Here is an 11,098-nt window from a genome sequence, read left to right as displayed (position 1 = left end):
AGGCAGCCCTTTTTAGGGAAGTTTTTAATGTTTGATGTTTTATTGTGTTTTTAATATTCTGTTGGGAGCTGCCCAGAGTGGCTGGGGAGGTCCAGCCAGATGGGCAGGGTATAAGTAATAAATTATTACTATCATTATTATTATAGCACTTGTAACAAACTACAGTTCGTAGGATTCTCCATGGCTATTAAACTGGTATTGTAGTGCTTCATATGTGTGCTGTGTATGTGACTATGGTATCTTTATGATATATTAGGGCTGCCATATTACAAAAAGGAAAAGCCAAGTTACCACGAAAGTCGTTGAGCCCCCCAAAAACTGAGATTTTTTTCAGTTTACAGTGGTACCTCGGGTTAAGAACTTAATTCGTTCTGGAGGTCCATTCTTAACCTGAAACTGTTCTTAACCTGAGGTACCACTTTAGCTAATGGGGCCTCCTGCGGCCGCCATGTGATTTCTGTTCTCATCCTGAAGCAAAGTTCTTAACCCGAGGTACCATTTCTGGGTTAGCGGAGTCTGTAACCTGAAGCTTCTGTAACCCGAGGTACCACTGTACTTACCAAAGATCCAGGACAAACCGCTGTCTTCCAGAAATTCCCCCCAGACATCACTTCCACCTTTGAAATCCCACACATATGTCAGCCCTATGATATATACTTTTATTTGCACATCTGCACAACACTGATGGATGAGTGGACAGCATTCACAGTCCAGGAGGAGCCAGCTTTTGCAACAAGTGCAGCAGCAGCCTTTCTCAACATGGGATTCAGGCAGCATTGCCCTGAACCTCGGATTCAGAACAGGAGTCAGTTTGGTTCAGAGCCTCTGTGTAACAGCCTGCCCAGGTCAGCTCACGATGGCTGCTGCCCTTCTGCATGGAATTCACTTCTTAATTTTAGTTTTAATTTTTGTCTGCTTGCCACTGCCCATTGCTTCCCTCCCCCCCAAAAAGGCACTTTCTCCCTTCTAAATAGCAGCAAACAGTTGCGACCAGAACACAGTCAAAACAGATAAATTTTGCACGGAGATTTTCCTTACGATACCCACCCCTGCCCTGTTTTCATTAGTCCATTGCAATTATTTGGCAGGAGGGATGCTGACGGAGATACGACTTACTGCACTTAAATGTAGTGGCATATACTTTCCCCCCCTCCTAATTAACTTTCTTATCTCAATTTAACTCGAATAATAACAAGAAATGTTATAACGATAAGCTATTGTTCATTTGCTTATGTGCATCCTTCCTGTCTTTATCACTTTGCTCCCAGTTTCATCCGCAGTTGCTTAATTAAAAGCGTTGGAATATTAGCCCTGCATTATTTTTTCCTTGATCCCAATACTTGAATTTTGCTGAGGTGCTTTAGCCTTCCTCGGTATTTAAACCTTTATCTGCAGCGGGCAGATAAAGTTTGCTGCACTTTCTATTGGATTCACATAATTTTAATAGGCAATTGTTGCTTTGCGGTCAGAGTGGGGGGGGAGGTCATGTTTGCCACATAACGAGCTAATTAAACCGATTGGTTTCTGAAAAACCTGCGTGCTCAAGTAAGTTAGTTAGACGGCTTGGATCTGTAAAAGATGAGGATCTGAGAATTGTTGTGGCGAGATGTGGAATTTAACGCAACGGTCTCACTTGTGTGCCGGTTACAGAAGCGGGTGACTGAAGTGCGCTCACACAAAAAAGATTGCCTTGCCCCGAGCTACTATCCTCCAGCAACAGCAAGTGATGCCTCTTGTAGATATGAAACTCATGCCAGATGGGCAACTGCTAAGCACTGTACCCACGAAGGAGGGCGGAAAACCCACAGCCAGGCAAGACAGCGATGGCATCTCCAGCTCTAAGCCAAGGAAGGAAATCCAAGGAACAATCTGGCTACTGCTCGTGGAGCTGTGCGAAAAGTTCACTTTCTTTGGCATCGTCTGCAACATGATCCTTTTCTGCACTATCAAGCTTGGCTATCCCAACCACCAGGCAGCCACGATCAATCTCTGCTTTGTAGGCGCTTGCATGGTGGCTCCGCTTCTGATGGGCTGGCTGGCCCAGTGCCTGGTGGGACGGAGCAAACTGGCGTATATCTGTGCGTTTCTGCATTTCGTAGGTAGGTATCTGGTAGCGCCACTTCCCAGGGGTGGGGATGAAATCAGACACAGTTAGCATTCCAAGGCGAACCTACCCAATTCAGGCTTTCTGCAAACAGTACGCAAACCGAAACAAGGCCATTTCTCTAAATTTGCACATCTCTGAATTTTGCAATTTCGCAAGGCAGTTCTGCAGCTAATGTCTGCTAAATGCATGTGCTTAGGCACATTGTGTTTAAAAGATGTAAGTGGAAATAACATGCAACAATGCATTGTATAGGAAGCGTATACCTTGCTTTGCAAAGGTATGTATATTAGGGGGGATTGCATACAGTTGTGTGCATTAGAAGACTTCAACTGAAATGCTGATGAATTGTCATGAGGACATTTTTTTTTAAAAGAAAGAAAATCACTATTGTGATTTCCACTATTGTAGAAATGTGGACAACTGAACTTAAGGATGGAAAATATTCTCCAATCCCTGCGACTTGATTGGGGTACTTTATTTGTTTTCTTTGATTGTCATTTATGTAGATGATGGATTCCCAAACTATTTTGGGTGGTTCTGGACAAAAACGGTGGTGCAGAAATAGAGCACCTTCTGCCATGGATGTAGCATGCGCTGCAACTGTGGCTGTGTGGACAGTATACATTTAAAACACATCTGAAGCACATTTTCTTCCTCAAAGAATTCTGGGAATTGTAACTCTTGGTGTGTGGGTGGGTGGGTGTGAATGTGTGTGAACTACATTGCCCACAATCCTTTGAGGGAAAGAATGTACATCTTATTGTTGGCATCCTTCTGTCTTGGGAGGCAATGGAGGAGTGTGCCTTTGGCTGTAGAGACCGATATGGGAGAGACATGTTTTGTTGCAGCAGAGGCAGATGAAGGCATCCGGTTGTGTTACTGCAGATGCACAATGGCATTTCTTCTCTCTGCACTGTGCCCAGCGGTCATTCCTCCTCTGGCCACTGCTGTGGATACATGACCTGACTGCCTGTCTCCAGGCACTGCAGTCATCTGCAAGGGATTCCCATTTGTAGATACCTTTGTAACGTAGAGTTGATCTGCCAATAGGGCTGGTGACTGAAGCCAGCTCCTTGTAGAGCACATCCTTGGGGATGCCTCCATCTTCCATTCTGTGGGCAAGACCAAGCCAGCATAGATGTCGCTGAGATAGGAGTGTGAACTTGCTGGAAACGTGGGCTTGGAAGAGCACATATGCTTTGAAGGTATAATAAGGTGTGCACAGCCTGATAGTCCTTTTGATGATCCAGTATATCTGAAGGAGCGTCTCCACCCCCATCGTTCTACCCGGACACTGAGGTCCAGCACCGAGGGCCTTCTGGTGATTTCCTCACTGCAAGAAGCCAAGTTACAGGGAACCAGGCAGAGGGCCTTCTCGGTAGTGGCGCCCTCCCTGTGGAATGCCCCCCCCACCAGATGTCAAAGAGAACAACAACTACCAGACTTTTAGAAGACATCTGAAGGCAGCCCTGTTTAGGGAAGCTTTTAATGTTTGGTGTATTACAGTATTTTAATATTTTTTTGGAAGCCGCCCAGAGTGGCTGGGGAGGCCCAGCCAGATGGGCAGGGTATAAATAATAAATTATTATTATTATTATTATTATTATTATTATTATTATTATTATTATTATTACTTTTATTATTATTATTATGCTGGTGGGGAATTGGCAACTCCTTTTGGATGTTTAACACGGTCTGGTTACACAACTGTCCCCCTATTTTTTTTAAAAAAAATGTCATAAGCAATTCATTTCTTAGTTACCCTTTCATCCTGCCCTTCTCACACACACTGCCTTTCATGTTGCAGGTACAGCCCTACTACCTGTCGTCGCCTTCCCCTTTGAAGACTTTTTCATAGATAAGCACTACGTCCTCCACACCTTGGCTAGAAGAGAGCAGCAGGTCCTCTTTTACGTGGGGCTGTCAGCCACCTGCCTTGGCTCAGGAGGAATAAGAGCCATCGTGTGCCCCTTGAGCGTTTACGACCTTGATGCTTACAGAGAAAAGGAGCTTCTGTCGTTCTTCAACTGGTCAGTGCCTGCCGCTGTTGCAATTGGGAGAATAGTGGTGGGGAAGGGGTGTTGCTTTGAAAGATCTCGGTAGCTGATTAAATATCCTGACTCCAATGTTGCTGGACTCCAACTCCCATCAGCCTCAGTCAGCATGATCAGGGACCAGGGATGATGGGAGCTGTAGTCCAACCACTTCTGCAGGGACACAGCCCATGTGTTTTAAATCCTTATTCCCTCCATTGTGCTTGAGGTGCTCCTGTGTGAGACTGTCCCACTGGAAGGCCGCCAGTTTTAAAATCTCCACTGAACAATTGTTGACAGAGATATTGGGTTGGCTGTTGAGCACTGGGGTTTTTTAGTGTGTTTAGCTTTGCATCAAGGTTGGCCCTTAAATGTAACATCCCTGCTCAGAGGGTGCATACTTCTCAGTTACCAGATGCTAATGGCAAATGACTGGGGATGACCATCCTTTTCATATCCTTCTTGTAAGTTCCCAGACGCACATGGCCATCTTGGCTCCACTGTGTACCCAGCATGCACCAGATGCATTCTTGCATTCCTAGTACAGTGGTACCTCAGTTTATGAACTTAATCCATCCCGGAGGTCCATTCTTAAACCGAAACCGTTCTTAAACCGAGGTGCGCTTTCCCTAATGAGGCCTCCTGCTGCTGGTGCGCTTCCACCATTCGGATTCCGTTCTTAGACCGAGGTAAAGTTCTCAAACTAGGACACTATTTCCGCTTTTCCGGAGTTTGTAAACTGAATTGTTCTTAAACAGGACTGTTCTTAAACCGAGGTACTACTGTATATTCCCTTCAGCAAACATTCTGGAAAATCCGGGGAATACATAATGGCTTACTAGCTTCTCCTAGGTCTTGTCTTGATCCCAGGGTAGTGTGAGGAGTCCAGAAACATCTGAAAAGCCACAGTTTCCCCACAAAACAGCAACAAACAAACCCATTGTCACATAAAGCAATTATCACAGCTACTACTATGCCATAAGATCCACCGTCTTGTAATATCACATATGTGCTTTAACTACTGAAGAAGCCCAGGATGGTGAAACAAGGCCAATATTCCAGAAATCCGTGTCTAGACTATGTGAAAGGATTTTCTGGAACTGTAACAACCTCTCATGTGAATTGTTTGGACTTTATGAACAGACAGGTGGAATAGACACCATTACATGGATGGACCTTATGCATGAATTGACTAAAGAATGATCTGATCCGCTGGGTCTTCTGCTTTGTTCGTTTGTTGAACTCTATGAGTTACTTCTGTTGAAATTTACAATTTGATACAATGAATACCATACCTTATTTATCTAAGAACACAGCCGGTTACGTCTCATGTGTTTATTGAGGACAGTTTCCCCACAAGCAACTCGCTCTGCTTTCTCAGAGCTGCCTTCTACCAGTGCAACATCAACAGTGGAAAATAATTCCACAGTTCTTGCAGGCCAAATTAATAATAATTTAAACAAGCAGATGTTACTGAAAAGGGATGATAACAGAGATGTGTTGGCATAGAAAGATGTGGAAGAGCTGGCATGGTTGTAGTGGTTAGAGTGAGGAGGAGGAGGAAGAAGAAGAAGAGGAGGAGGAGGAGGAGGAGGAGGAGGAGGAGGAGGAGGAGTTTGGATTTGATCTCCCGCTTTATCACTACCCAAAGGAGTCCCAAAGCGGCTAACATTCTCCTTTCCCCTCCTCCCCCACAACAAACACTCTGTGAGGTGAGTGGGGCTGAGAGACTTCAGAGAAGTGTGACTGGCCCAAAGTCACCCAGCAGCTGCATGTGGAGGAGCGGAGACGCGAACCCGGTTCCCCAGATTACAAATCTACCGCTCTTAACCACTACACCACACTGTCAGGGGACAGGGGTGGTGCTGTGGTCTCCTAATCCTACCTGGAGATGCCGGGAATTGAATTTGGGACCTTCTTCTTGCAAGGCAGATGCTCTTCCACTGAGCTATAGACCTTCCCCAAGGGAAGGAAGAACCACCTTTGTTCTGGTGCAGCTCTGGGAAGTCGTGCATGAGGCAAGGCTACCATTGTTGTGTTAAGCAGGAGAGGGATGCGGGTGGCAATGTGGTCTAAACCACTGGGCTTCTTGGGCTTGCCAATCAGAAGGATGGCAGTTCGAATCCCCACGATGGGGTGAGCTCCCGTTGCTCTGTCCCAGCTCCTTCCAACCTAGCAGTTTGAATGCACACCAGTGCAAGTAGATAAATAGTTACCACTGCGGCAGGAAGGTAAACAGTGTTTCTGTACGCTCTGGTTTCCGTCACGGTGTCCCGTTGTGCCAGTAGCGGTTTAGTCATGCTGGCCACATGACCCAGAAATCTGTCTGTGGACAAACGCCGGCTCTTTCAGCCTGAAAGCGAGATGAGCGCTGCAACCCCATAGTCACCTTTGACTGGACTTAACCGTCCGGGGGTCCTTTACCTTCACCTTTCTTTTTACTAAGAGCTGGACTAAGAGTAGTTTCAAATCTTCCTTCATCCATTAAGCTCTGTCATAGCTTCCCATCTAACCTACCTTGCGGGGCTGTTGTGAGGGTAAAGTGAGAAGGGAGTTGGAAAACCACATACATCGTCTTCAGCTCCTTAGAGAAAAGCTGGGACATAAATGTAAGAAATAATTTCATAGATATGAATGATCGCATTGTCGAACACTAGCCAACCTCTTTCTGGGTTAATAAATAGTACAGGGAGCCTAGCCGCAATGACTTACAAACTCTGTATAGCTCCATATAGATTTCCTGCAGAGGTCATAATAAATGCCTATTCCTCTGCATGGCTCTCATCTGCATTGATATGAAACACATACATTTTAGTTACCTCTGATTAAAATACTTTCCCAAAGGCGTTACCGTCTGCATACCATTTTTTAAAAACAACAGCAGAGAGCCTTGTGGCACCACGAAGGCTCACAAATTTATTATAACAAAGAGACCAAGTCACAGGAACCCAATTACAAAGGATATTATTTTTGTAACTGGGTCCCCGAGACTTGGGCTTTCTGTTATTTTCATTTGGGGACCCCCTCTTCTGTTTTCTTGTAACAAATTTATCCTGACATCAGTTTCACAGCAGTTTCACAGCTGAGTTCATCAACACATACGCACACAGCTGGGAGGAAGGAACTGTAAGCAGTGGAGTCAGAGCGAAATAAAATTCAGAAAAAGTACATATACTGATAATTGCATGATTGAACTATGGCCATTCACAAAACAGTTGTTGGCCACACAGGTGTCCTGGCATTGGCAAGTCAATAGATATCTATAGAGTAATGAAAATTGCTTATCTCTATTCACTAATACCACTGAACTTTTTAATATTGATAATTAAATTATCAGTAGAAATATATTTGCTTTCTTCCATTGTGGGACAGTTTTCTAAGGATATTTTCAGTGCTTCCATAACCACCCCCTCCTCCCCAATTATATTGATATCTCCGTTTTTGGATTAAATCCAAACATTCTTAAATATTGCAGCTTTGCAGAAGGTAGCAAGATGGCTTGGTTCCTCTGAGCAAATTCCTTCTCCTTGACCTACCCGAAGGAGAGAATAAGGAAGAAGGGAAAAAAATCTTCCCTTTTGAAATAAATAAATAAAATTCCAGGTTTTAATCCTTAATTAGCAACATCATTTTGATTAAATAAGACTCTGGAGAATTAAGTCTGAAGACCAATCTGAGCGATAGCTCAAGAGAATTTATTGTACTGCAGTCCTAGTAATTCAGAGGAGCCTTTTTTCCTCTCCTTTTTTCTTTTTTTGTTTAATCAAAGTGACACTTTCTGGTGTTGATTACAAAGGGAAAGATTAATGCATATAAAATGTACCCTTGGGGTAAACTGAGTGGGGCGGTGCTTGGGGCTTTTGCTGGGCAAAGGAAGGCAGGTAATAAAAAGCTAATTTCTCCGGCACTGTGTGGTTTGAAGAAAGGACACATGGCTCCGATCTTAAATCTACCATAATGAAGTTTAGTCTTTGGCCTCTTCATTGTAAGTGCACGTAATTATAGCTCAGGCCTTCTTTTTACTTGATAGCCGGTCATAAGGATGTGTCTAATTTAGCTATATGCTTTGAGAAGATAATTCACTGGCTATGCAGGCCTTTACGTTGACCATCAATTCTGCATCCAGAGTGTTGTCTGCCTTTACGATCACCAAGTCAAGGAGAAAGGAGGCGATGGGGTATTGCCTGGTCCCCCCACGTGCAGGCCTGCAGCCCAGACATAGGCTGCATCCGCACCGCAGTTTGTTCCATTTTTCCCAACACCTCTCTAACTGTTAATTTCTGCATTGTATCTGAGCCAAAAGCTACTTTCAGGAAACTATGGGGGTGTAAATGCACGTTTAGAGCTCATTTCTGTGTTATCTGATTCCAGAAAAATCCATTGGCTGCTCTCTTAACCCAGAAAACTGCAGGGGTAAAGTGATGAAATTTCGGGTGGTAGATTGGCATGCAGTTCTTTCCTTCTGTTTTCATGGGGTAGTAGTGGCATTACCCAATGATGTTCGCTGTTGTGCCACACCGTGCTCACTGATGCAAATGAAATTGGGCATGACATGCTGGTATAGGAAACTCCCCATTTACGTTCCGAGGCACCCTGCATTTATGTGAAATTGCATATACAGTGGTACCTCAGGTTACAGACGCTTCAGGTTACAGACGCTTCAGGTTACAGACTCCGCTAACCCAGAAATAGTACCTCGGGGTTAAGAACTTTCCTTCAGGATGAGAACAGGAATCGTGCTCCAGTTCTTAACCTGAGGTACCACTTTAGCTAATGGGGCCTCCCACTGCCGCCACGCCACCAGAGCATGATTTCTGTTCTCATCCTGAAGCAAAGTTCTTAATCTGTAACCTGAGGTACCACTGTATAATCAGGAAAAAACTATGCAATATTCTCCACGTCTGAATGCACCCATAGGCTATCTGCACTTTAGAAGATTAAAATTGCATTTGCTGAGTGGAGCCAGGGATGTATTCACCTGACGTGCATTACCTTTTTGGTTTCCCCATACCTGCAACCCTCTTCAAACACCTGTCCATGAAGTTGTCGTTGTCTGAGCATGTGTAATGGCTGTCTCAAACGACACACCTCAGTTTAGCTGAAAAGCGAAAACTGTAATAGTAAAATAAAAAAATCAATCTTTTGAACGGGCAAGCACATTGCTAAATTAATACTTATGAAAACTGAAGGTGCTAAGCGTCATCTTAAAGGGGGGGGGGTTCTCCCTTCTCTCTCTCTGAAAAAGCAAGCATGCTTCTGGCTGTGTTTCCCACCTCCCACCTCTTTTTAAAAAAGAGCTGTGTCATTGTTGCAGGATCAAGGATTCCACCACTCCGAGCAAACCTTGGGCTTTGAGTCCTATATCATTATCTTCAGGTTAATTTTTAGCTGTTGGAAGACTTGCTTAGCAATGCCATACCTCTATATTGCTGAAAAAGTTTCTAACCCACCCTTCAACTGAGAAGTCTCCTGGTCTGGCTTTTGAATGGCCAATAAAAACAAGTCAGTCCCTGCTCTCAGGCTAGCAATCTTAAAGACGCAATGAAAGAACTAAGCAGCATTATAAGTAAATGGTCCAATATGGCACTCCTTGTACTTCTCCCTGTTCAGTAGTAAGAAACTACGCAGTTGCCACACTCCTTGACAGCAGTCTTGGCAGATATATGGAATGCGTGAAAATGGTATGATTTTTGTAGAGTTCTGTTGATTATTATTTTTAATGCCTCCCCGTTTTCCCTTCTTTTTAGCTCATGTCCTATGTTTGTACTCCTTGTGTGAACTATGATACATTAGTGATTCACCCAATTATGTTTTATTGTTTTCTAAACTATGGGGGAAATTAATAGAGAGTATTTAAAAAACAAAACAGTCAATGTGAAACTAGATACAATGGTACCTCGGGTTAAGAACTTAATTGGTTCTGGAGGTCCGTTCTTAACCTGAAACTGTTCTTAACCTGAGGTACCACTTTAGCTAATGGGGCTTCCTGCCGCCGCTGCGCGATTTCTGTTCTCATCCTGAAGCAAAGTTTTTAACCCGAGGTACTATTTCTGGGTTAGCGGAGTCTATAACCTGAAGCATCTGTAACCTGAGGTACCACTGTATTCTGAAAAACACAGGGCTGTTATTGAAGGCAGTAGTCCTCTGCCCAATGCTGCCTTCTCTCAAACATGGGGTATTGATATTGATATAGGGTGGAATTCATTCTTTCTGTTCCAGTCATTCTTTCTGTGCAAGCATTCTAGACAGAACAATTCCCCCCTTTGCTCCCTCTGCATGCTGTCCTGGGGATACCTCCGACCCCTTTACCCAATTTTGGGGGGTGCAAGTAGGCACATGAGTGAAGGAGAGGGAGGAACGTCCTCTTTCAGGGCTTCTGCTGCTGGAACCGGTTGGGTCAATCTCACCCACAGGGTGGCATTCAAGTAAGTCCTACTTAGAGTAGGCCCCTTGGAATTAATGACTCTAAGTTAGTCATGCCCATCAGCTTCACTGGGTTTGCTCTGAGAAGGACTAATGTTGAATACCACCCATCACGACAAATTGGATGGATGAAAGAAAGTACCCTCAGAACCATTTGTTTTTTTCATTTAAGCATGGAAGTACAAGTGCAATTGGAAGAGATTTGAATCAGGTAACTAAAGTACTTTAGACCATTAGGAAAACCAAATTTCACGTTGTGCAGCGGAGAGGGAATCCTATATATTGGTTGCATCTATGATAAAATCTCACCAAACAGCATGGAATTTTTCAGGATCCTCCAAGCCTACGGCAACATGTAATTTATGAGTTGCTTTTTCAGCTAGCGCTGAACTCCATATATTTTATAGCACAACGAGAGTCGCAAGTCCCGTAAGGTTTTCTATTTTTCCATAATTTTAACGTATGTAATTCTTTGTCCCAAGTTCTGGTGATGGTCACCATCATAGTTCATTTTTAACTGGGTGGGTGTGAAGAG

The 11,098-nt window shown here is 44.0% G+C and overlaps 1 protein-coding gene across 1 annotated transcript in view; it reads left to right on the top strand.

Moving 5' to 3' along the window:
- Positions 1-1,599: 1,599 nt before the first annotated feature.
- Positions 1,600-11,098, top strand: part of SLC15A5 (solute carrier family 15 member 5) — a 45,214-nt gene continuing 35,715 nt past the window's right edge. Inside the window, exons 1-2 of the mRNA XM_028747780.2 lie at positions 1,600-2,099; positions 3,915-4,137. Of these exons, the coding sequence (XP_028603613.2) occupies positions 1,727-2,099; positions 3,915-4,137 (596 nt within the window). The 5' untranslated portion in view covers positions 1,600-1,726. The remainder of the gene's footprint in view (positions 2,100-3,914; positions 4,138-11,098) is intronic.

Source organism: Podarcis muralis, chromosome 10 (assembly GCF_964188315.1).
Source record: "Podarcis muralis chromosome 10, rPodMur119.hap1.1, whole genome shotgun sequence".
NCBI classification, from domain to species: domain Eukaryota; kingdom Metazoa; phylum Chordata; class Lepidosauria; order Squamata; family Lacertidae; genus Podarcis; species Podarcis muralis.
The sequence above is the reverse complement of the archived record's forward strand: the minus strand, read 5'-3'. Positions and strand labels throughout refer to the sequence as shown.